This window comes from Mus musculus, chromosome 2, assembly GCF_000001635.26.
Source record: "Mus musculus strain C57BL/6J chromosome 2, GRCm38.p6 C57BL/6J".
Classification (NCBI taxonomy): Eukaryota; Metazoa; Chordata; class Mammalia; order Rodentia; family Muridae; genus Mus; species Mus musculus.
Window position 1 is genome coordinate 76,173,622 of NC_000068.7, and position 26,160 is coordinate 76,199,781.

The 26,160-nt window shown below is 40.9% G+C and overlaps 1 protein-coding gene across 3 annotated transcripts in view; it reads right to left on the reverse strand.

Annotated features, from left to right (window-relative positions):
* The window catches only part of Pde11a (phosphodiesterase 11A), a 353,338-nt gene that overhangs the window by 187,814 nt on the left and 139,364 nt on the right, over nt 1-26,160 (reverse strand). For all 3 annotated transcript variants that reach the window (NM_001081033.3, XM_006499454.2, XM_006499453.2), the window contains exon 5: nt 21,268-21,332. In NM_001081033.3, coding sequence (NP_001074502.1) covers nt 21,268-21,332 — 65 coding nt within the window. The remainder of the gene's footprint in view (nt 1-21,267; nt 21,333-26,160) is intronic.

Here is a 26,160-nt window from a genome sequence, read left to right on the forward strand (position 1 = left end):
TGCTTTAATGTAATGGTTCTCAGCCTTCCTAATATTGGGACCCTTTAATACAGTCCATCATGTTGTGGTGACCGCCAACCATAAAATAATTTTTATTGCTACTTCATAACTGTAATTTTACTACTCTAATGAATTGTGATGCAAATATCTAATATTCAGCCTAATAGTCATGATCCACAAGTGGAGAACCACTGGAAAGAGGTACAAAATAGAGGTGAGAAAAGGGGGCATTGGCTTTAGCTAATTTTTTGAACATCTGTATTTAAAAATACAGATAAAGCTATACCACAGGAATGCTTTAGAAGTCTTTAGTTTATTTGTTTGTTTGTTTGTTCTTGTTTTTTATTTTTCTCTGTTGATTCAGGAAATAGCAGAGTCAGTCCATGATGGAAATAATGACTAGGCTACAGTGGAAGAATCCAACCAATGTGCTATGTGGTGAGCCTGTATTACAAGCTTCATATCTGTATAAATGACTGTCATGTCATATCTCTACCACCATACCTATGAGTCTTGAGTTGCTTGTGTGTGTTTGAGATTTTATATATACATATAATTACATACACATGTATGTCAAGTGCTTCTTGAAACTTTTCATCACTATTCTACAGTCTATCGGGTCTTTAAAAACTGAATGTGCTCACTCTCCTGGGTGCACTGGTAATCACTAATGAAGACTCTGGCTATTAACTAGACATTGATCAATAATGTGGGAGCAGAAGTTTTAGCCATCTATTTTCTAACTGTCAAACAAAATGGTTGTCAATTGATTTTTTTTTTTTTTTGGTAGCTTGACTATTAGCCAGTGGGATTGTGAGTATTTGGGACAGGTAAGTTTTTTCTTTTATGCATCCAAACAAAGCAATTGATTTTGACTTACAGATTAAATGTGGTAGCATTTGACATTGTGCTTCACCGACTAGATGTCAGTCTGAACTGTGGTTCACAAACCAAAGCTCCATTCCTACTTTTGCTTCTGAGGAAAGCCAGTTATCTCTGGGGGCCTTCATAACACCACCAGCTATGCAACATTATTTGAAATTGCCCTTTAATTAGGAGATTAAAGAACTAAGTCAATACCAGAGGAACAGAAAGCTAGGACCCCAGCAGGAGAGTTTCATGTCCCCAGGACTTGGGACTTTAATCTCTACTGGTTCAGTTGTCTTTGAAGGCTATCAAACAAACCTTCTAGTTATGAAAGGAAAAGATCATGCAATTAGCACACACAGCTAGCCTGTTATCTTTGTTGTGATGGGAGAAGCTGATGCTTTCACTTCCAGAAGCCCCTACAGCAGTGGTTCTCAACCTGTGGGTCTTGATCTCTTTAGGGGTCAACTGACCCTTTCATGGGGTCGCTTAAGACCGCTGGAAGACACAGATATTTACATTATGATTTATAACAGCAGCAAAATTACAGTTATAAAACTACAATGAAAATAATTTTATGGTTGGGGGGTCACTACAACATGAGGTTATGTACCAAAGAGCTTTAAGAAGAGCTTTAAGAAGTGGTTCTCACTGTTCTAAAATTTATCCAGGCTTGTTAATGAGCCTGCTTTGGGGAGAAGGTTTTGTTTAGTTCTGAGTCAGTTCTCTTTCTCTTCCATCTCTCTACTACACACTTGCTCATCGCAGTGGCTCCTGCAGGCATGGCGGTGGGTGGGCCTCTGGGTATCTTCCACCTGTCTGCCAGTGCCTCATCAGCAATGATATCTTTTGAAAAGTAGGATGACTTAATGTTTACCCAACCCAAAGATTCCAAAGGAAATAAATTCCTGGCCAAAGATAACACAGCACAGAAAAACTATAACTCAACAAAGAGTCATCGTCTCATGATTGAACTGTCACTACCACCAACTAGAGAGATTGGCAATGATGAGAAGTAAACAGAGCAGGGCATGTTGAGTCAGCTGTGGGTCTCCATTTTGCAGGTACTGCTCTTCTTCCTAGGCGAGAATGCAGCTCTGAGAGTCAAAGCAGCTCACACAGCTCCCTTATCAAAGGGAGAAGACATAGGTCTACTGGCACTTGTGTTTGTTACTGGCTCTACTGATGGACAGTATAACTCATCATTTCCCAAGGAGCAAGAATAGCAACCATCTTTGTATCTCCAGGCCATTTATAGTGCACAAACATTTGGATTCTCTTCCTCCCTATCTCTCCAACCTATTTGCTTATTCCTGCCAGCTGTGCCTGCCTGGCCCATTTTCTAAACTAGTGTGAGTGATGTGGGAGGGCCCAACTCATCGTGAGTGGTGTCATTCCTGGATTTGTGGTCCTGGGCTCCATAAGAAAGCAGGCTGAGCAAGCCATGGGGAGCAAGCGAGTAAGAAGCATCCCTCCATGGCTTCTACTTTACCTTCTGCCTCTCAGTTCCTGCCATGTTTGAGTTCCTGCCCCTACTTCCTTTGATTATGAACAGTGATGTGGAAGTGTAAGCCAAATAAGACCTTTCCTCCCCAACTTGTCATGGTGTTTCCTCACAGCAATACTAACCTTAACTAGTGCAACTGGTAAAACAGTATGCTTGGCTGAGCTCCTGGGGTGTGAGAGAGAGATATACTATTTTCTTTGAGTTCAGCGTCACTGCAAGCTTTTGGTGAGGTAATGAAGAGAAAATGTGCTAGGTAGCAAAATTGCCAATGAGAGCGCACAGCAAAAATTATACCCTGATAGAGGCCTTAAGTAGTCTGTCTACATCCCTCTGTGAGAACACCTGTGGCCATCTCCATACATCAAAGGTATTCATTAGAAGTCTAAAGACTGTGTAGAGACAGCAAGGAAGGAGGAGTGAGCCCAATATTTCAGTTAAAATATTAGCTGAAATATATTAAATGAAAGACCTATAAAAGTAAAAATCAAACACATAAACTCTTAGGGCTCCCAAGTTGCCATAATTGTTTACAAGGTAGAATCAATCCAAGGGGCAGTTGATCTACATTGTCTACTTTATTATGTTTGAGCTCAATACATTTTTATGTGCCCTGTTCATGGAACATTTTTTAGAGCCTTTATTCTCCTCCATGACAGTTTTACTAGAAAAAGAATCCACCCCCATCTGCCATCAAAAGGAGCTATGAGTTTATCTTTCATTTGAGTCTTCATGTTCAAAGCCATGAAAATTAAATCAAAACTAAGACAAAATTGCATGCTTTTAATTTTTATATATTTAGGGTGTGAAGGATATTTGAAAAATGTGTTTCCTTGAGTCTCTCAATATGAATTTTGAAGATATACTTCACTGTTAATGTTTCATTTCCTTTAGTTTATTCCATATAATTAATATTAAAATGAGGCATAGATACATATGCCATCAGTGCCACAGAGTGCACTAACACAGCTTGATTAATCTGTGAGAAAGCATGTATGGAAGAGATGCAGTTCCCTGAATTGTGTGTCTAGGTCAGAAACAAGGGTTTTCGTGGACAAACCATACCCCCGGAGCATCTGGAGATTTAGGGTTTTTGTAGAAGGACCAGAGGATACCTGAGAGGCTGAGAACAGTTTCTGATCTACGAAGGACAGAAGGGGCTTTGGAAACAAGGAGTCTCAGAGCTCAGCCTCAGGCATCAGTGTTCTGGGTAGCTAAGTGACTTGGTGAGCTGTGTCCTCACCAGACAGTGGAATAGAGTGGAAATGAGACCCCAGAGCCATCTAGAGCTCTGTCCATCTATGAGCAACATTAAATGCTGGTATAATGAGGTTCAACAGCTGTCAGCAGTATGCCTGAGGATGTGTGAGAAAGTCACACACTAACAGAAATTCTGCCATGCCCCTGGGTTGTATAAGGACCAACAGTTAAGAGATCACCTTGATACTCCAAGGAAACTTTGGATTTTTAAACAGTGTTGGGACTGTTTGAATGTTTGCATTATGAGACTGTGGTGGTTTGAATCGCCCAGGGAGTGGCAATATTAGAAGGTATGGCCTTGTTGGAGTAGGTGTGGCCTTACTGGATGGAGTATGTCACTGTGGGAGTGGGCTTTGAGACCCTCATCCTAGCCACATGGAAGACAGTCTTCTCCTGGTGACCTTCAGATCAAGATGTAGGACCCTTGGCTCCTTCTCCAGCACAGTGCCTGGTCACTGTAATGACCATGCTTCCTACCATGATGATAATGGACTGACCCTCTGAACCTGTAAGCTAACTTCAATTAAATGTTGCCCTTATACGAGAGTTGCTTTGGTCATGGTGTCTCTTCACAGTAATAAAACCCTAACTAAGACAGAGATGGGCTTTATTCCATGTGGCACAGTGGTGGAACATTATTCTTTGAATATAAAATTTCCCCTGTAGGCTTTTGTATGTCAGCATTTGGCCCTACAGTTACTGGGGCTGTTTTGGAAGTCTGTGGAACCTTCAGAAGGTGGAGCTTCACAATGGGTGTTGGGTCTCTGGGTACAAGCTTGGGACTTTACAGCCTACTGCTTCTTGCCCGCTCTCAAGTTTCTGACTGCTTTTGTAATGCGACTGGCTGACTCATGTTCCCGTTGCATCATCCCTCCTTGAACTCTATTGTGAAGTCAGCCCTTTCTCTCTTGCGTGGCTTTATGTCAGATACTAGGTCACAGCAACAGAAAAAGCAATGCAGGCCTCTTCCCACTTCTTTTCCTGGGCATCCTTCTTGTATGAATGCATGTTTGTATGCTGAGGGTATTTGGATCTCTTTGAGACTCTAGCTTTTCTTTCCATTCCTGAGACTAGATGTTTCCTGTCGACTTATCATTCTTCAGCCTGCTCACACATGTTTTTATGCCCCCCATCGTAGAGAACTTTTCATTTTATTTAGCTTTATACAAGTTTAGAATGTATATGTGATTTATAATAATAATATCTACTTTATATTTAGTCATATATCTTGTTGAGAGACATTGTTCTCACATTTTTCTTTAGTTCTTTGTATGTGGCTTCTTTTAATATCTTGGACATATTTACACTTTCCCAATCAAATTGCTTGGCAGATAAGTCCAGCAGTTTTTTCCACTGGGAAAGTTTCTATTAAAAGCCACTTTGTCTAGGTTTGTGCTGTATTTTCTTGTTTCTTTGTATGGTTTAATAATAAAGTTCCTGGTAAAATTAAAATATTAAATGATGTAGAAGCTTTGGAAACAAGAGCGTCTTCCTTATCCTACGTCAAGATGTTGTTTCTATCTATTGCTATTATTCTTGGAGCTATTTTGTGTCAAGCAACTTCCCTAAACTAATTTTGAAAGTGTCTCTGTTGTAATGGCAGCTAGAATTTCCTCTCAGTTGGTTTAATAGTCAGCTAATAATTAGATAGATGTTTGTTGTTGTAGACCACATTTTCTCAGAGTCTGGAAGTCATGATCTAGAAGATACCCAACAGCATTGGTATCATCACAATTTACAGTACATACAACGATGCTCTCAAATGCCATTTCTCAGTCCCTGAAGCATATTTTGGAGTAATAATGTCCAAGTGGGTGAATCACATTGGCCTTGTAGGGTGTGTGACCTCTTCCTACAGACCCAGATCATAGCCATATCTGACTGGGTATTAACAACCACCCCTGTGGCAAGTGGCATCATGGTTATAAAATTCAATATGACGACAGTCTGTAACCAGAGTAACCTCAGAGGTAATCCAAACCTGCATTCATACTTGTCAGTTTGTAGGGCTAACACAGCTATTGCAGTCTTTTTCTTGGACGTGTCAGCTATGCTGGACAAGAACATAGGAGGGTTTCCCAGATATGTCTGACCCTTGAGAAAACTATCGAGGTTATCATGATGTTTTGACTAATTAGAATCCTATTATGGAAGTCAACTTCTGTTACAATGGCAGAATTATGCCACGGAGTCTGGAGGCCTAAAGGAGAGAGTTACAAAGATAATTCAGGAAGGGTTTCAAATCACCATTAAAAGGATGGGAGGAGAGGCCCTTGGAACTTGGAAGGCTTGATACCCCGTTGTAGAGGAATGCCAGGGCAGGAAGGCTAGAGTGGGTGGGTGGGTGGGGGAGCACCCTCATAGAAGCAGGGGGAGGAAAGATGGGATAGGGGGTTCCGGAGGGGAAACTGGGAAAGGGAATAACATTTGAAATATAAATAAATAAAATATCCAGTAAAAAAAAAGATTTATTTGTTTGCAAAACTAGATTCCACAAAGAACGTCAGAAACCACCCAAAACATTGAAACATAGGTTTTACTTTTTCCAACCTGAGACATGGGACTCAGGAAACCATTGTGGCCAACAATTTCTTTTTTTTTCCAAAGAAAAGACTAGCAGAATCGCCTAATATTAAAATTGAAGAAGCCCTAAGTTATTGGGTGTGTTAAAGTTAAGGCATATGTGTTTCCAGTAGAGATGGAATGAGAGATGGAGAAGTCACAGGGAAAAACAAGGTACAGCTGCTCCTGTGAGATAACTGGACTCAAGATGAGCAGAAAGGAGAGCTACTGCTACGGGTAATGTCTTAACTACTTAAGACATTTTAATATTATTTGTAAAATCTCATGGGTTAGACATAAAATTTTATCATATTCCATTCTTAAAGGGAAAATACAAAACATACAAGCAGATTCTACATGGAAGAAAAGTTACTAGTGAAAGAAATTAAGAGTTTTCTAAAACATTCAGAGGTTCATGCTTGAATCACTTCTCAGGCACTGTCAACGGTCACAAATACATCCTCTAAGGCACCAGGCCGACTCTCAGGATGCAGCTTTTCTTAAGGGTGTGCCAGGTCACCGCCAGGACCTTCTTCCAAGCTGCTGACACTCTCGTGAGATTTGATATTGTCAGACTTAGGTGGAGATACCAACGGGGATAAATATAAAATAAAACTTGCGGTGCCTTCCTCAACATCTTCTTCCTTGGCTTATTGCCAACAATTTCAAGGTGTTTCCATCATACTTCAGCCACATCATCTTTAACTATGTGTCCTCAAAGACCTAACGTGGGGCACACCACTCATTATAACTCAGCTGCGGCTCATCTATATGGTGTGATGTGGTGTGTGTGTGTGTGTGTGTGTGTGTGTGTGTGTGTGTGTGTGTGTGTAAGGTGTAACTGAACTCTGTCTTACACTCCTAGAAAACCCGCATCCAAACTTATACTAAGAATGCTTTTGTTCTCCATTTCTGCATAACAAATGGCTAGTAACAGCTGGATAAAACACAAATAATTTATTATATCAGATTTCTAGAAGCCAAAAGTTCATCACAGCTCAGCAGAATTCACTGTTAGAGTTCTTAGGAGGCCAAGATCAAGGTGTTGACAAGACTCTGCTTTTTTGAAAGTTATGTCTCAGTCAGTCCAAATATCCAGAAATGAGCTCAACCTAGACTGTAGGAGGATTTCTGGTCATTAGATAAAAGTCAGCACCCCTCAGGAACTTGTGAAACTGGTTCCCATCTGCCACCCCCCCCCAAAGGATATTTTTTCTACCCCTGGCAGAAGGGGCATCTGACTATCTATGACTGCTATCACCGTGTTGAAGCTCAGACTGGCCTGCAGGCTCCCTCAGTATACCAAGTACCTGTTGTGCACTTCCAAGTCCAAGTCAGCACTGGCCCTTCCCTTCCCTGGCTCTTCCCTGGCCCCAGCTAACATCCTTATATCCCTATGATTCTTCCGTCTCATACTTTCTATTCCCACTGTTGCCTCTCTCTCTCTCTCTCTCTCTCTCTCTCTCTCTCTCTCTCTCTCTCCCTCTCCCTCTCCCTCTCCCTCTCCCTCTCTCCTCTACTCTATTCTCTCTCTTGCTATTGCTATCACCGTGGTGGTTTGAATGAAAGTGCCCCCATAGGGAGTGGCACTATTAGGAAGTTGGAGGAAGTGTGTCACTGGGGATAAGCTTTGACGTTTCAGATGCTCAAGTCAGGCCCAGTGTGGTGTTCTCTCCCTGCTTCCTGTCAATCCAGATGTAGAATTCTCAGCTCCTTCTCCAGCACACTATCTGCCTGCATGCTGGATTCGTTCAACCATGATGACAGTGTACTAAAACTCTGAACTGTAAGCCAATCCCAATGCATGCTAGCCTTTATAAAGTGCTGTAGTCCTAGTGTCTCTTCAGAGCAATAAATATTTAAGCCAGCAACATGTGACAAGTCAGCCAGATGTTGGTACCAGGTACTGGGGTATTGCTGTGATAGGCCTGATCCTGCTTTGGTTTGAAGGAATGTGGACTTTGGGACTTTGGTTTAGGATAGCAGCTGAATGCCTTAATTGAAGTTTAGTGGGACATACTAGTAGGAGCATGGAAGACAGTGGTGCTGAGAGTGATTTGAACTATGGTAGCCAGCTCAAGAGGTTTCAGGGCAGAAGGATATTAGTATGTGGCCTAGAGACTGTTCTTGTGAAACTTTGATAAAGAATGTGGCTGCTTTCTGCTTTTGTCCCCAAAAACATCTCCCTGAGGTTAAATTGAAGTGTTTTGGGTTAACAACGTTGGCAAAGATTTCCAGACAGCCTAGTATTGACTGTGTTTGTTGGTTATTGGGGGCCACACTTACAAAGGTATACAATGAAAAGGAGCAAGCCAGTAAGCAGCACCCCTCCTTGGCCTCTGCATCAGCTGACTTCCACTGACGATAAACAGTGCTGTGAAAGTGTAAGCCAAAGGCCACTCGTCCCCAACTTGCATTTTGGTCATAGGGTTTGTCACAGCAGCAGAAACCTTAGCTAAGAACTGGTCATCTTCACAGTTCTCTCCTCTCTCCCTTCCCTAGCCCTGGCTGTGTCTACCCTGTAGACAGTAAGCTTTCTCTCTATCTGCTGTGGACAGTTCTGGATGCCTCCAGATATGCCCTCCTCTCTTCTTCACAATATAAACCTTCCCGTAATAGTGGAGCCATCATGTCAGCAGTCTCTTTACTGTGCTCCCCATCTCTTTACTGTGTTCTCTGTCTCTTCACTGTGCTCCCTGTTCCTTTACTATACTCCCTGTCTCTTTACTGTGTTCCCTGTCTCTTTACTGTGCTCCCTGTCTCTTCACTGTGCTCCCTGTCTCTTTACTGTGCTCCCCATCTCTTTACTGTGCTCCCCATCTCTTTACTGTGCTCCCTGTCTCTTTACTGTGCTCCCTGTCTCTTTACTGTGCTCCCCATCTCTTTACTGTGCTCCCTGTCTCTTTACTGTGCTCCCTGTCTCTTTGCTGTGCTCCCTGTTCCTTTACTGTGTTTCCTTGCATACCCTGAAGGCTTCCAAGGAGAATACAGCTCACATAGGTCGTTAGGTTTTGCAGTAATAAGATGGGTTCTGCTTTCCTTGATGTTTAAGCAAGGTTGGGCCTCCTGTATTTATAAGCCAGCCACATGTGACAACTCATGTTTCAAATCTTTGACTTTTCCTTTGGCTGTCTCTCTGGCCTCCTCTGTCCTAACCTGGCTGAAAGCCTTATTCTTCATGGCTCATCTAGAGAAGCCAGCACATCTTCACCTTAACATTACTGGATGAGTAACCTCAATTAAATCTGCGAAGCCTCTTCACTCTTGCAATATACCATCAATAACTGATGACACGGGGCAGGGTACCAGAGGTCAAATTTCTGCCTGGGCCACTTGGGGTGACTTTGTTGTTTAAAATTATATACAGTGGCAAGTTTGGACTGTGATGTTATTCACACCATCATGATGAAATGCTACATTTGTGACCTGAGTTCTTGGTGCTGTTTTACTGTCCCCGTCACTGCCAAGCATGTCGAGAGACAGCGAGACTGTCTCGGCATCTCCTCACTAATGAAATTCAAAGCTTCCTGTCCTTTCCTCAATTCAATTGCTTGTCACTGGAAAGGAAACAGCTTCCAATTAGTTAGAAATCTTCACAAAGTGTTGTTGTACATTTTAATAGCATCCCCGTGAAATCCACAGATTTGATTACACCAGGCTCACACCGCTTTAAAATTCTGTTTGTTTATGGTGAGAACTTGGGCATTGTCTTCTGCCTTTGGATGCATGACTTGGCACGTGGCAGAAGGCCATTTTGTTTGCATTTGTGTGATAAAACAACACCACTTCATTTGATTTTGAAATTCTTCTTTAGCTGCTGCTCTGTATTATGGCGAGATTTTTCAACAGAAATATTTTCGCCACTCCGATCCGATTGTACTCCTTACTTATGTAGGCTTTGTTGCCTGGGGGAGGAGGGGATGTTTGTGTGTGTGTGTGTGTGTGGTGGGTGCATGTGTGTGAGTATTCACACGTATGGACATGTGAGGCATGCAAGCGCATGTGTGTATCTACACATGTGAAGATCAGAACTGTTCCCTTCCTCAGTTGCTCTCCATCTTATATATTGAGGCAAGGTCTCTCATTTCAGTCCAGAGTGCTCTCATTTGTCTGGCTAGCCTAGTTAGCCAAATTTCTGGAGATCCCATCTCTGCTTCCCAAGTTCAAGGAATGCAGTTGGGCCTATACCACTGACTGGGCATTTATGTGGGTCCTGGGGATCAGAACTCTGCTCCTTAGCCTTATAGGAAGAGTATTCTACTCACTGTACCATCTCCCAGTCCCCCTGGTGCACGTGTGTTTGAATAAAACAGTAACTTTTTATTTCAACATCATCATTGAGCCAATCAATTTTTAAAATATTGATTTATATGTTATTTTATGTGTGAATATTTGTATGTACATATGTATGTGCCTGTATGCCTGGTGCTCATGGAGCCAGAAGAGGGTACCAGGTCCCTTGGATGTGAAGTTACAGATGACTGTAAGCCAGCACATGGGTGCTGGCAACCAACTGTGGGTCTTCTGCAAGGACAGCAATTGCTTTTAACCACAGAGTCATCTCTCCAGCCCCTTAGTGTGCAATGTTGTTGAAAGTATTAACCAGCATTTAAACCCCGCCAGGTAGCACCAACAATGTACAAAACACAAAGTGGCAGTACAAATATCTGTGAGTCGATAGCTGTGCCATAGTTGTCACCTACACAGCAGTCACCATCCTGACTTTCAGTGCCATTCAAACATCCCCATCCCTGGGCTTACAAAGGACAGTGTCTGGCCAGCTAGTGAATGCGTATTCCTTTGGAAATCGACTATCTACCAGCTTCAGCTCTTTATTGTTTAAAAAAATATAACTGTCTCAGGCTGTCTCAGGTGTCCCGACTTTCCTAAATGAAAGTCAGAAAACATCAGACTAATGATGAGAGCATTCAGAACGTAATACCAGGCTGGAAGAGAAAACTTTAACAATTCAGACAACTTGAATTTTATTGTCTTTGTGTTTCCTTAAGTGTGTCATCTCTTATGTGCACTTGGGTTTCTGCAGTTTAAAGCATCCATGTAAACTAACTTCCCCCCATAAAGTCTCTTGTGAGGTCTGAGGCCCCTCTTCATAGTCTTTCGATACAGAGCTGAGTCAGGAGTACAGGGCCAAAGCACAAAACTTCAGTAATAAATGAATTGTCATGCATTTTTTAAATTGATGAATTGATGCAAAAATGCTATAATGATCAAATTGCTGAAGGCATTTTCAAGACATATTTTCTTTCCTTTTCTTTCAGGATTTAATGTGGCTTAGCCAGATTCTACTGTAATATGGCTAAGTACTCTGGTCACAGTACAAATTTCTTAATGGTTCCCTGGTCAATTTGAGAACTTTCTTGTTGTTTAACTTTTTGCTTTGTATTGACAGAGTCTTACTAGGTAGCCCAGGCAGGCTTTGGACTCGTGATCCACATGCCAGTCTTGTGTCCTTCTGTAAGCACCCCCTGGGCATGTAAGTATTTTTAGACAGTGCAGTCTTGGTCCTAACAGAGTGGGTGTTGATGGGAATGCCTTCCAGGCCTAAGCTCACAGGGAGGGAGGTCCTTGAGTGAAATATTACTCTCAGAATTTGGCTTAAGATTTTTCTAGCTTAAAACTGTGTGTGTGCAACACACTTTACCTCTCCAAATCTCAATTTCTTCATTTATAAAATGAGAAGAGTAATTCCATGGGCATTTTGGCACTAAGACCAGATAAGTCTGACAGCCATTAGACGTTCAAGGACAGTTAATTCTCCTTCTGCAATTAAATAAAAAAGCATTATCATGCTAATACGGGGTTCACAGAATCATAGGTTCCTGGGACTCCTTTGCTAGAAAAATATCGAATAGGCATTATCAATTTTATTGTCTGCATTCAATAACTAGTGTATTAACCTCCTAGGATAGCTGGAACAAATCACTGCTACCTTTAAAAGAGTAGTAATGTCTCCTCTCATGCTGTGGGGGTGGGAGGTGTTCCTGGCTTGAAGATACCATATTCTAATTTCTTCTTGCCTTCACATGGCACTTGGCCCTTTGCCTCTACTTCTCTCAGAAGGACATGAGTCACTAGATGGACTGGCCAATGAGTCTAAATTTAGCCTCATTTAATTTCAAGATGCCTAACTAATTCTATCTTCATGTCCAAATGAAGTTTCCTTTTGAGGGTTGAGGTAGACATGAATTTGCAATTGGGAAATCGCCTTTAAGCAACACTATTTCCCTGAACTAACACTTAAAATAACTCCTTTTTCATCTTAAATGTTTTTGGAAGTCAGGCATGGTGATGCACCTCTGTAATACCAGAATTAAGGTAGGAATTGGAAGATTAGGAATTCAAGACCAGGTTTGGCAACATGACATTGTGTGTGTGTGTGTGAATTGTGTATGCGTGTGCAAATGTGTGTATTTCTTGAATCTTAAACGATTTCATTTTTTTTCCTATCCCTGTTTTTTCAGAAGTGACTTATTGTGACCTGAAGTTATGGTTTGGTGAGGTCAGAGCCTCCCAGGTAACTGCAGAGGGGAGAACTCTGCTAGCAGCTGACTGCAGCATGCCTGTGCCATTCACAGATCAAAGAGGCACAGACTGAAAGGGAGTGCAATGCAACCGTGCTCAAATTCTCACAAATCCTTAACGTGGGAGGTTCTCGGTTTCCTGTGAGTTTCAGCTCCAGTTCCTCAGCCCCTGGATCCTTGATGGCTTTGCTTGCCTCTTCATTTGCTGCTAAATCTTTTCTGGAACTAATTTTCAAATTAAATCCCTATACCAGTGTCCTAATGTTGCTCTTCCAAATTACGATAAATTCGGTGGCTTCAAACAGCAGCAGGTTAATCCCCTGTGATTGTCTAGGAGAGGTTCCATTCTCTCACCTTTCCCAGTTTCTAGAGTTTTCCACATTGCCTGGTCATGGTTCCCTCCTTTGTCTTTAAAGCCGGCAATGACAGGCTGCCTCCCAAACTACTTGACTCTAATGTATGCCTCTCTCACCAGAGAGCCTTCATTTACAAAGACCCCTGTGATTACCTAGCACCTATTCCAATGACTGAGGATAATCTGCCTATGTTAAATAATATTTTATCACCATGTTAATTAAACACAGCACTGGTATGTATGTCATCTTCATACATATGAACAGTGTACATCAATCATATTTACCCATTACCTTCTATTATGCCTCTTGCTCATTCTCTTCTTCCTCCCAACTAGGCCCCCTGAACTTTCTTTTCTTTTCTCCTTTTATTTCTGCTTCCTTTTCCTCCTTCTCTTCCTCTCTGTGCACGTGCATGCATGCATCTGTTTGTCTGTCTGTCTGTCCTAATGAGTTTCATTAGGGTTGCTTACAGCATGGGTAAATGTTTGTTTGTAAGAACATGGGCACCTTGTCAGTGGCTGTACCGCTGAAGAAAATGATTCTCCCTCTTCATCAACACGAACTGTATATAAATCCTTAGGGGAGAATGTAATTCAAGATTCTTGATTCCATGTATAAAAGATGCATTACCATGGAAGGTAGCATTGACTGGCTCTGGGATTTGGCAACAAATGACCTGAGGCAGGCTATTTTTCTGACTACTAAATTCACTCATCAGTAGTAAGAGAAAGCTTTAGCTTTCTAACTTCTGAAACTATCTACTGTTTTGCCTGTCTTTTCAAAGGCTCACCAACCAAAAGGTCTTTTGTTTTCCATTTTAACGGTTTGAGGGATTGAGCCCATGACTTTGTATGTGCTCAATAAGCACTCAATAAGTAAGCTAGAACCAAAGCCATAACAAAGAGTCAGGACCTACTAGATGCTCCAAGATTTCTGGTTTTATTATTTTCTCTGATCTTTCTGGTTTTAACAAATAGAAATATAAAAATTCCTCCTTTCTGTTAAAAAAATATAGATTTTTTTCCCTATAGTTCCCTTAATCAGAGAAGATAAAATAGCTATAGAACTTGGGTTTTAAGTGATTATATTCCCCCTAAATTCCATTAAATTATTATATGAAAAGATCCTTCATTTAGTTGTAGCCATATAGAAATTGTAGATACAGGATGCGATTTTTGATACTTTAAATATAAGAGCTAAGTGTGTTCAATTCTTAAAGTATTCATATTTATCTTAGAAAGATATGCAAAAAATGACCAATGGTATTTTAAATTAAGTAAAGACTATAAGTAGTTATATTTCTTTAAATAGTGTTTTTCATCTTACGAATATGCTATCAAATTAAAGGCTTGTGCAGTAAGGCCAGAATCAGAATCCTGTTAAAAACAGAACAAATGCACTCGGAAGGTTTATTCAGCTGTTTCACAAAGGTAGCTTTCTGATGGAAGGTCCCAGAGGGAGACCCAGGGAGGAAGGAAGTTGAATGGTTTGGGTGAAATCTTGTTTTCTGTGTGCATGTCAGCATCAACCACACAAGATGATTGTGACCACCCTCACAGAGCCAGTGTCGCATTGTGAGCAAGAGCAGAACTTGCCTCTCTCTGATGCAGCCTGATTTCCGCAAACACCAAGACAACCTGCCCCATCATGGAGCACTTCTTTAAAGAACCCTTGCAACCCTGGCAAGCTGGAATATACCTAGGAAATAGGTAAGGGATGTGAAGAGTCTAGAGACTATGGCATAGAGAGAACAGCCAAAAGATGATGGCTGTTGATGTGGCAAAGTTAAGGACAGGGGGCTCCATGGAGGTTCTCCATAGAAGAATCTTTGCTATATGCAGGATTTAATCTCTGGTGGCCTATGTCTTCCATCCTGTGGTCCTCCCACATCCTAGCCCACATGACTTGTCAAGACACAAACCTCATCACATCACTATCTCTTGTTATTCTCCAGTTTCTAAGCCAATTAAGTGGCTCTGGGCATAGCAGAAGAACCCCGATAGGATTCTCACCTCAGTCAGATGGAATTCTCAGTAGCTGGATACGACAAGGAATTAGGGACCATCACCAGCAATAATGATGATCCTTGTGACAAGAGCTCACAGCCCTGATGCTCATTCGCTCAGTCTCTCCTCTCAAAGTCTCTGCTCATGACAGTTCCCCTCCCTGGAGGTTAGTTAGGACCTGTAAGGCCTGACTGAAGTCTTACCACATACAAAAGCTTTCCTTGAGGTCCACCTCCCATTTGTCCTCAAATGAGCTGGTTGCCATAGGAGACAATAACATGTCACACAAAAATGTGCCCTGTACCATAGGATTATTTTGTGCTGAGAGAAACTGAGAAGCAGATCCAAGAAAAGCTCTCTGCCATAAAGTAGGTCATACGATAATGAGGGTGCCCTTACTCTTGTCTTATGAGGAAGGATAAAATTTGACCACCACAGACAACATTAAACCCTTACTGGCCTGGAGATGCACCAGAGAAACCCACATGACAAAGCTTAGGATGCCATATGGAGTATTTCCCTTCCTATAATTTACCATCTTGTAGTCAACACCTCTTCTCTTTAGTCACTTCTCAACAATACTTTCTTTTTTTAAAGATTTACTTTTATTTTTATTTTCTGTATTTGACGATATTGCCTGTATGTATGTATGTATGTATGTATGTATGTATGTATGTATGTATGTATGTATATTGTGTGCATGCCTAGTCCCCAAAGTGTCCAGAAGACGGTGTCAGGTCCCTTACAGATGCCTCTAAGGTGCCATGATGGTTCTGGTAATTAAACCATAGCTCTGCACCTCTTCTTTAAGAGTTACATATCTTTCCCTTGGTAGCTCCCATGCATACATAAAAAAAGCATAACTACTGCCTTTATCTACTTTTTATTAATAGCGTCCTGTCTTGGCAAATAAATCAGGATAGAGGGAAATTATTATTATTTTCCTCTATAGATACCATCCCTTATATTAGCATAACACCCTGTATAGACCCTGTATAAAAAAAGACCTTAGACTGAGAGTCAGCCACTGAGTTACCCTTTGACCTCTCTGTTGATCTCCCTTCTCAGTCAAGCTCAAGCCTCATCTTTATAGTCCTTTTTTTTTCACAATCATCAACTCATGCAAACAACTGTCCTTTCATATGCAAACATGTCCCTGTTTATATTCTTATGTTCTGCTAATGGTGACAAAAGTCAGGATATACACAGGGTCACTTAGGGGCCAGGCAATGCACTATGTTACATGTTATGGGAAGTACACATTCCCTGATTTCCACACAAATTACCAGTTTTGTTCAGGTTTGGGAAAAATGACAAGTACATATAAGAGAGTGCAGAAGTGTGCAGAACTGGTCGAGACTCCGGTTGTATACATGGGAGTTCTAGGAGAGAGCAGACAGGAGGCCCTTCCTGGAAGATGTTTGTTGAGCCATGTCCAGAGCACAGGAGCTCTGGGTGAGTGTTTGGGAAAAACGATGATTCAGTAATAAACGTGATAGTGAGGCATCCTAGAGACTTCCTGAAATCTCTAAAGGTTGCTTTGACAAGATCTAGGCACCTGTCTTACTAGAGAGAATTGGCTGAGTAGAAGTAGGAGTTATCATTGTTAATGTGACTCTTTGTAGCTGTAATCTGGAGGCTGGATTGGCTCTGGTTACATGTTTTATATTAGATTGTTTTATTATATTCTACTGTGTTCCTAGTCTACTTTCACTGTTGGGTGACCACTGAGTCCTTGAGGATAAAGTCCTCGCTTTTTTTTTTTAATCTCCATAGCTCTGTCACCTGACAGTTCCCAGCCTTGGGCAGCAGGTAGTCAAGATATGGCTGTTGACTAAAGAATTGTCTTCAATGAATACAGTTAGGAAAGAAGGCAGAAAGCACAGGCAGCTACCACAACACAAAATGGCTTCCTATCAGTAGAAGAAGGAGGTATTGTCAAGGATGTCCTGCCTGAGGGAGAGTGAGGGAGGGAGGGAGAGAGAGGGAGAGGGAGAGGGAGAGGGAGAGAGAGAGAGAGAGAGAGAGAGAGAGAGAGAGAGAGAGAGAGAGAGAGAGAGAGAGAGAGAGAGAGAGAGACTGGTTGAATATAGACATATTAGACATATAGACCACAGGCATGACCATTGAGAAACTGGCTGCTTAAGAGGTTAAGTGAAGTAATGAATTGTGGAGAGCTTTTGAGGCTACCTTCTAGGAATCTGGCAGGAATTTGACATTGAGCTAAGACAACAAAGTAGGCTTAAGGCAAATACAACTGAGGAATGTACTGTATTCCTCATATCTGGATCATCCTGATAAACCCCTAAACACAGTGACCATGGGACTTTGTTTATTGCCTTGTTTGACTACTTTGGTTACTGTCCTGCTTGTTCCTTGACTACTTTGTTTAGGTCTTAAGGACTGAACATTTTCTTTGTATATACCTAGAATGATATAAAAACAGACTGGAAAAAATTAAACTCATCTTCAGCTTCAGAACTGACTGGGGTCATGTTATGAGTTATTGTGTTGTCTAATTGTCTTTTTCTTTTCAACCCTCCATCCCTCCCTGGAGAATCCATTGACTGACTGAGCTGGCTTGGTCAATGAGTCAGCGGTAAAACTTATTTGTTTAGTAAAAAAAAAGGTCTCTAAGAATCAGCAAGCTTCAAACTGGAGCTGATTAGAGTGCAGTAGTGTCCTGAAATATCCTTACTGAAGCTATAAGAATCATTCTTTATAGGCTGTCCTGTTTTATTCCTGAGTGATGTCCAGAGGACTGGGGGCTTTAATGGTCAACATCTACAGGTAAGGTGTTACATGATGGAAGGTGAACACAAGGGCTGAAAATGTGAGAGAAAGGCTGTGATCTGAAGTCTTGGAGAAAGGCTGTGATCTGGAGCCTTTTTGCTTGTCCAACACCCACTCGGTGCCTCTGACCAACTACGCATGGAGCTGCTTGTCTTTATTCCTTTCACTTCCAATAAGATGTGAAGGAATCCACATCTGGAAGAAGAAAATCACTAGGCAAAGAATGGAAGGTCTTCTGAGATAGATGAATGTCCTCCATTAATTTAGAAGCCATAAATAGAAAAATGAATGGGACTGTCTCATGATGTCAGAGTTTAAAGGCACTTTTAAACTGTCTTTTTAAAGAAAAGCCGACCTTTCTTTTTTATTATCAGAAAGTTTTTCAAGGGCAGTCTGGGTCTTGGGTCATTTCATTTTGACATGGAAGTTCTTTAAAACAATCATAAGGCCAGACTCTTTTAACTCTGAAGTAACCAAGTGAAGAGGCTCAACAGCAGAAAGCTCAGCAGCCCTGAAGCACTGGGGTGTTAAAGATACGCCTCAGGAACGCCACAGAGCCCACATAGATGGAATAAGGCCCGCATAGACGGGAGATTCCGAATACTGCACGACTGATGAAGTTAGCATCCATAGATATTTTCTCTAATGTACTTCTTGTCATTTTACAACATTCCATTTAGGAAAATTTCTGAGTATACCCCAGTGGCTCTATGCCTAAATATGTTGGTTGGATAGAGATTGGCTGACATGAAGAAATACAGATGCCAACACAATTGCCTTCTCATGAACTTCTCATTATAACTTTTGTTTAAAGAATAAATCATAGAGATCACAAGTGGTTTTAGTGTAAATTTTGAGAATCCCTTCAAACGTCTTTATATCTGTTAATTCAGGCACCATCACTAACAAGGTACAGATAATCTACCATAAGCTGGATCCCTGTGTTCATTTCTAGCCCAGCTCTCGGTCAACTTCTGTCCCCTACTGCTTTGTTCTCTGCTACTGTAATTTTACTTTTTGAAACAATGCCCTATACATGGAATTGTGTACCACATAGCCAAAGTCTCTCTTAAATTCATACAATTGAGTAAAACAAACAAACAAACAAACAAACAAAGTGTTCATTTTGACTTCCTGGTTTCTGTGATGGTAAACACTGATCTAATTTTTAACCTCAGAGGTCCTAGCATCTCCCAGGAGCCAACTGTGCACAGATCTGTGTGCGTGTGCTTCTAGACTTGATGACTTGAAGTGGACAGATTCACCATAAAAGCAGGTGGCATCATGGTCTGTGGTCTTGGACTGAATAAGGAGGATGTGAGGGGACTCAGCCCATTCTGCACTCTGCTTCCTGACTGGAGGGAATACGACCAGCTGCCTCATGACTGCCACTTTTGTCTGGTATTTTGAAAAGTAACTAATACAGTATTTGTTTTCCAAAATTAAGGGCAGTAATACATATTTTTAAAAATCAAATTTCTCTTGAATTACTGAAATGGAAGTTTACCTAGACAGCCCTTTAAATATATATATCTTTGTATTTCATTTCCAATACATTTAATAGGGATAGCTCAGCATACACCTGAGAATTAAGTTTTTGCCAAATTCCCCAACTTGATTTTAATTGATCAACCAGATTTGAGAAACATTAACCTAAGAGATACTCATTATATGGGATCAATTGTTGAATTTTAAGTTAAACGTCACAAAAGAATCAAAGTTGACAGTTCAGAAGAGTTGTCCATGGATGTAAGGCTTGTTGGTCACAGGGCCTTCACTGAGTGACTTAAACTTGCTTAATCTGGTTTTCTTTCCATGGCTTTGATAAAACACTCTTGACCAAAAAACAACTTGGGGATAAAGGATTCTGTTGGGTTTTACTTCTGGGTCACAGTTTGCTATGAGGGAAGCCAGGACAGGACCTCATGCAGTAGCTTAGAGAGGAAACAATGGAGGGATGCTGCTATCTGCTCTCTCTCTTGTTTGTTCGCTTGCTTACACTTAACTAGCATTTTTACATAGGCCAGGAGTCATGTGCAGTGATCTGGGCTCATGTACATCAATATAGACTAAACTAAAACAGTCCTTCACAGACATGCCCACAACTAACCTGATAAAGACAACAACCTCCTTGAGATTTCCTTTTCAAGTGATTCTAGGCTGTGTCAATTTGACAGTTAAGGTTAGCTAAGCCATTGCCAACCTTTGCTTTTTCTCTTCTGCCTTACAGTGTTAACCATGTCTTTCTTCCAACGATTTGGGGAGGTGAGCACTTATTCTCAGTCAGCACATGGTCAGCACACTTGGCACACAACGAAAGGCAGTTGATTGCACTACTGAGACTGGTATCAGTATCAGGGGTGGCATCCTCATATTGCCCTCAGCACCTGACCCATAGTTTTCTAAATCTTTGCATTTTGCTTAATTTCACTACTTCTCACCCTTCCCTCTGTAGATGAACCAAAGTCAAGAGAATCAACTTTTGTAGTGTCCCAGCCATTATTCCTAGGAGTGCAAACCTCATGGGTACTCTTGGGATGCCTCTGACCCTCACTGCTATTGTGACAGACTCAAAGATACCAACAGAGACAAACTACTGGACTCACCTTTCTCGTCAGGAGAAGATATTATTGGCCTAATGTAAGTAAGCAAGGAGGTCAAAATGAAGCAGAAAGTTGTGTTTTCTGAACAATTAGAGACTATGAAAAATTAGCTTTATTTACAGCTTCAATATTAGATGTTTGGTATCAAATGCTTGATGTAAAACAAAACCAAAAGCTGGAGGTTGAAGAAAATGGGCTTCCCCCATGGCTATCCCATACTCCTTGCAAAGCAATTCTGAAATTCTCAAACCATTACAAAGTTCAGGGAAGGGTGACATTAAAGTCTGCAGGCAAGATTATAATGTATCACAAGTATTAAATTTCACTCTTCTTTTTCTGTGGTACTGGCAGTGAGCCAGAGACTCTCATTCCAGGCAAGCACTCAGTTACTGAGTTAAACCATCTCAGTATTTGAGACAGGATCACACTAAGTTTCCCAAGATGCCCTTGGTCTTATTCCATAGCAATGGCGTGTCTTGACCTTGGGGTTTTCTTGATTGAGTTTCCCAAGCAGCTAGTCTAACAGGCTAGTGCCACCAAACCTCATCCTACAAGTTTGTCTTAAGACCACATGGCAAGGGATATGTATCCTGTACACACTCATTGTTCACCAATAGTAGCTTTTATTTAAGTTCTGAATTTCAGAAAAGTGAGAAATGGCCGCACTTGATGATACAGAGCAACACAACTCCTATCCTCAAAGAATTAAGCAACACAGCTAACATCAAGGACCAAGGAACATCAAAAGACGAGTGTGAACCCCGTGAGCCTTACCTGTTCTCAGCATCAGCGCTGCACTTTGGGGACATCAGTTCAAAGGATTTGGTAAACTTCACCACCTGTGTCATACAGAGAGACAGCAAATCCAAGTCAATTAAAGCTCCCCACAGTTCCAAATGAAGCAATAACCGTTTTCATCCCTGCGATGATCATTACAATAATTGGGGATTAAAGAGCCATTTCAGTGGGGAGGTCCCAAGAGAAGAGGAGAAAGGTCTAGTGCACATTTTATGCTTGACTTCTTCTATAGCAAACATCACCAACACCACTTGACTAGAGCTATTTTGTACCTGGGCCGGCAAGCTCGGTCTTTCACTATTTGTAATTTCTTTTCATTATTTGGCCTAAAGTGCATCAAGTTCTTTCTTCTAAAAAAAGAAAATGCTATAGGGATCAGCCTACCATTTAATTGCAAACGAGGCATGTGCAAGTTAGAGCCAATTCTTGCATATGGGTAAATATTTACAAGATGTTAAGCCAAGTAGATGATCCCCAGACTATTGAAGGGAAAGCAGGGCTTAGAGAGGGTAAGTGGTTACACAGGAAGATGTAGACCTGAGATTCAAACCATGTTGGTTTGATTCCAATGGTCCATTTACCCACTACTCCAGACTGCCTTCATCAGCAAGAGCAAGTAGGGTTGCAACTCTTAATTATGTATGCATGATGTGCTCAAAAGCAAAATAGACAGATATATTCTGCCATTAGAAACTTTAATTCCATGTTGAGCATGGTAGTACACACCTTTCATCCCAATACTCCTAAGACAGAGGCAGGCAGATCTCAATGAGTTCTAAAGCTGGTCTGCCCTACATAGCAACTTCCATGTCAGCTAGTGCTACACAGTAAGACCATGTCTCTAAATAAATAAATAAATGAATAAATAAATAAATAAATAAATAATTTAAAATTCATTTCACAATTATGTTAACTATATGTTGTGTTCAAATATGAATAAACAGATTAAAAGGAACTTAAAGTCACTTGGCTTGGCACCATATAATATTAATCAAATAATAAATTGATATAATATCATCAGTTGTTTCTGGTTTTAGAAATCAAGAAGTATATATCATTTCATTTTTTAACCCAGTAAATAAGTTTGAATTCTCTAATATCAGCAATAATAATTTATGACTTAATTTTACTATTTATAGAACATTTAAATTTCTGTCAGGGAAGGTGTTAACTTTTGAAATACTGACAGCAATGTAAATGGATTTTATGCATGAAGAAAAGCATATAACTGCTGTGCAGCAGAAAACCAAAGCCCACTGCTTCCGACTGCATTGGCCCAGATGACAATAATCATTTTAAAATATCTGTATAATGTAGTCATTTGGGGTAGCATTGTTTCAACTTCTGTCTTAGGGTTTCAATTCCTGTTATAAAATATCATGACTGAAAGTCACCTGGAGAGGAAAAGATTTATTTCAGCTTACAACACATAAGTTACACTCTATCACTGAGGAAAGTCAGGGCAGGAACTCAAGGCAGGAACCTGGAGGCAGGAACTGAAGCAGAGATCATGGGGAAATGTTGCTTACAGGCTTGCTCAGTCTGCTTTCTTATATACCCTGAAACCATCTACCCAGGGCCAGTCTGATAGAGGCATTTTTTTTCAACTGAGGTTCCCTCTTCCCAGACGAATCTAGCTTGTGTCAGGCTGACATAACAACTAGCCAGCATAGTCTCTGTTTTAGAATCATTCTCACCAACTTTCTGTTACTCTCATCAATGAATTCAATATATTTTTCAACATATTTACTTTATATTTTTGCAAAGTTAGGGCTTTTTCTCCCCAATTTTTATTAGGTATTTTCTTCATTTACATTTCAAATGCTATCCCAAAAGTCCCCCATAAAATCCCCCACCCGGCTCTCCTACCCACCCACTCCCACTTCTTGACCCTGGCATTCCCCTGTACTGAGGCAGATAAAGTTTGCATGACCAATGTACCTTTCTTCCCAATGATGGCCAGCTAGGCCATCTTCTGATACATATGCAGCTAGAGACACGAGCTCCAGGGCTACTGGTTAGTTCATATTGTTGTTCCACCTATAGGGTCACAGACCCCTTCAGCTCTTTGGGTACTTTCTCTAGCTCCTCCATTTGGGGCCCTGTGTTCCATCCAATAGCTGACTGTGAGCATCCACTTCTGTGTTTGCTAGGCCTCGGCATAGCCTCACAAGAGACAGCTATATCAGGGTCTTTTCAGCAAAATCTTGCTGGTGTATGCAATGGTGTCTGCATTTGGAGGTTGATTATGGGATGGATCCCCTGGTGCAGCAGTCTCTAGATGGTCCATCCTTTTGTCTCAGCTCCAAACTTTGTCTCTGTAACTCCTTCCATGGGAAGTTAGGGCTTTTTAAAAGTATTTTTATTTGTAATTATAGTACCCCCCCCCCCCGTGTGTGTGCGTGCATGTGCATGTAAGTATGCACTAGTTTTACACTTTAAGAATCAGTCCCAGAGAATGTCCCAAGAATAAAGAGAATTAAGATATTTTAAAAGTGTATTTTCTATCTGGAAGCATTTTATAAGATAGAATGAGAAATTTTAAGCTATAAGTGCATAGGCATAGGATCACAAAGAATATAAGACATATAAATACTCTTGATAGAACTTGAGAATATTTGATTCTTAAAATATAAATGATGAGCATTTAAAAATATTAAAATGAAAACAAGCTGAAAAACAACAACCCCCAAAACAAAACAAAACAAAACATCCCAAAGGAAATAAATAAAGAAAAACAAAACAAACAAAAACCAAGGGCAAGGGCTGGAGACTGTTGTTTGGTTTGTAGAGAACTTGCCTAACATGAAGCCCTGGGTTGGATCTTTAGCTCTGCATACACTAAACCTGATGGCACATGCTTGGAATTCTAGCACTTGGGAGTGGAGGTGTGGGGAAGGGTGAGACGTTCAAGAAGTCCTAGAGATTCTGAGGTCAACCAAGGAGTCTAAGTCCAGCCTGAGCTACATCAGACCCTAAAAACCTAAAACAAAATAAAAGTAAAACAGGTTCAAGTTTTATTTCATTTGTAAGAGAGAAGGTACACAGTTTCCAATGGCTGTTACCCCATAGTAAACAGCCCATGAAGCCACGATAACAACCAGCTATAATGCGCAAGGTGGTGTGGCACATGCTTTTAGTCCCAGTACTCTGGAGGCAAAAGCAGGCAGATCTCTGAGTTTATGGCCAGCTTAGTCTATATAGCAAGTTCTAGGACAGCCAGATCTACATATAGAACTTGCCTCCCCTCCAAAAAAAAAAAAAAAAATCAGGTAGAAGATTCATAAATAAAGAATTTAGGGCTAGGGTGATAGTTCAGTGCTTGCCACATAAGCATAAAGACCTATTTTTGACTCTCCAGAATGTGTAATAAAAATACTGGGTAAAGGGACAAACATTGGTAATTCCAGCTCTGTGGAGACAGAGGCAGGCAAATTCCCTACAGCTTACTGGCCGGCCAGCATAGCCTACCTGTTGAGTCCTACATCATTGAGAGACCCTGACACTGTCTCTAAAATCAAGGTGGGTGACATTTGAGGTGTAAAAGCTCACATTGTACTCTACATGCATGAGTGTACACAGAGAAGGGGGGAAGAGAGAGAGAGAGAGAGAGAGAGAGAGAGAGAGAGAGAGAGAGAGAGAGAGGAGAGAGAGAGAGAGAGAATGTAATCTTCACATTTGCCCCTGGCTCTTGGGAGAGAAACCTCTAAATCCTTGAAATGTCTGATAAACAAGTGTATGTAGGGGACATTGGCATGGCTAGATAATAACATGATTTAGAATGGTGCTTTGAGACACACCAAACTATGATTTAGGGGCTATGTGCAGAGTGTCTTGGGGCCGCATGGTGTCATCTGATCTCTCAAAGAACAGAGGTGAAAGTTAGCTAAATAGATGGATGGCCAACTAGGTTTTTGTGATAGAGCCCCAGTTGAAATTCTATACACTAAAGCTCAGGCCTTGGTGGACAAAATTTTATTTGTATTGTCACGTTTCATTGCTACTATTTTCTTTAAGTCTTTCTAGCCAGTCATTTAAAATAGAGAATGGTCTTGGGAGCCCCTAAAGTTGCAATCAGTGTGAAAAACAAAGATAGTATTGTAGATTGTATTTTTTTAAAACAATGTAAACTATGTACATAAAAATTTATTTACATAATTCTTAGGTTCCTGTGTCTTTAGGAAAAAATAGTCATAATCAAATATTAATAGTGGCTGTGCTTTATTTAAACATTAATTATCTAGTGATTATTAAGTTCCACACAAAGCAGGGAGATAAACACAACTGCTAAACTTCAACACCATTTAGAATGATGAATTTGTTTTCTTGGTTGGCCTAAGGATGCCCAGATAGCTAACAATACATTACTTCTGGATGTTTCTGGCAGAGGCTAGTATTTGAATCAGTACATTGAGCAAAGGTCATCACCACCACTGAGAGTCTGGACAGACAGGAAGGAGAAGGGTGAGTTCGCTCTAAGCTCAGGTGTCTATTTTGTTCTGCCCTGAGATACTGGTACAGCTGGTTCCGTCTTTGGCCTCAGACCATCACTTGCACTATTGGCCTCTGCGGTTCCTGAACTCAGAATGATGCACACCACCAGTTTTTCCTGTCCTTCAGCTTGTAGATGGCAGATCAATGACCTTCTCAGGCTCAGTAATCTCAGGGACCAATGCGCTCTCTCTCTCTCTCTCTCTCTCTCTCTCTCTCTCTCTCTCTCTCTGTCAATAAAATAATTTTAATTTTAAAATACAGGATCAGACTTTTTTTTTCTTGGTGCCCTGATATGATTCCTTCTTCTAGATGAAGGGAATTATAAAATGTATAAAACTTTTCCCTTTACTTTGGCTGTTCAGAAACTCAAAGTAA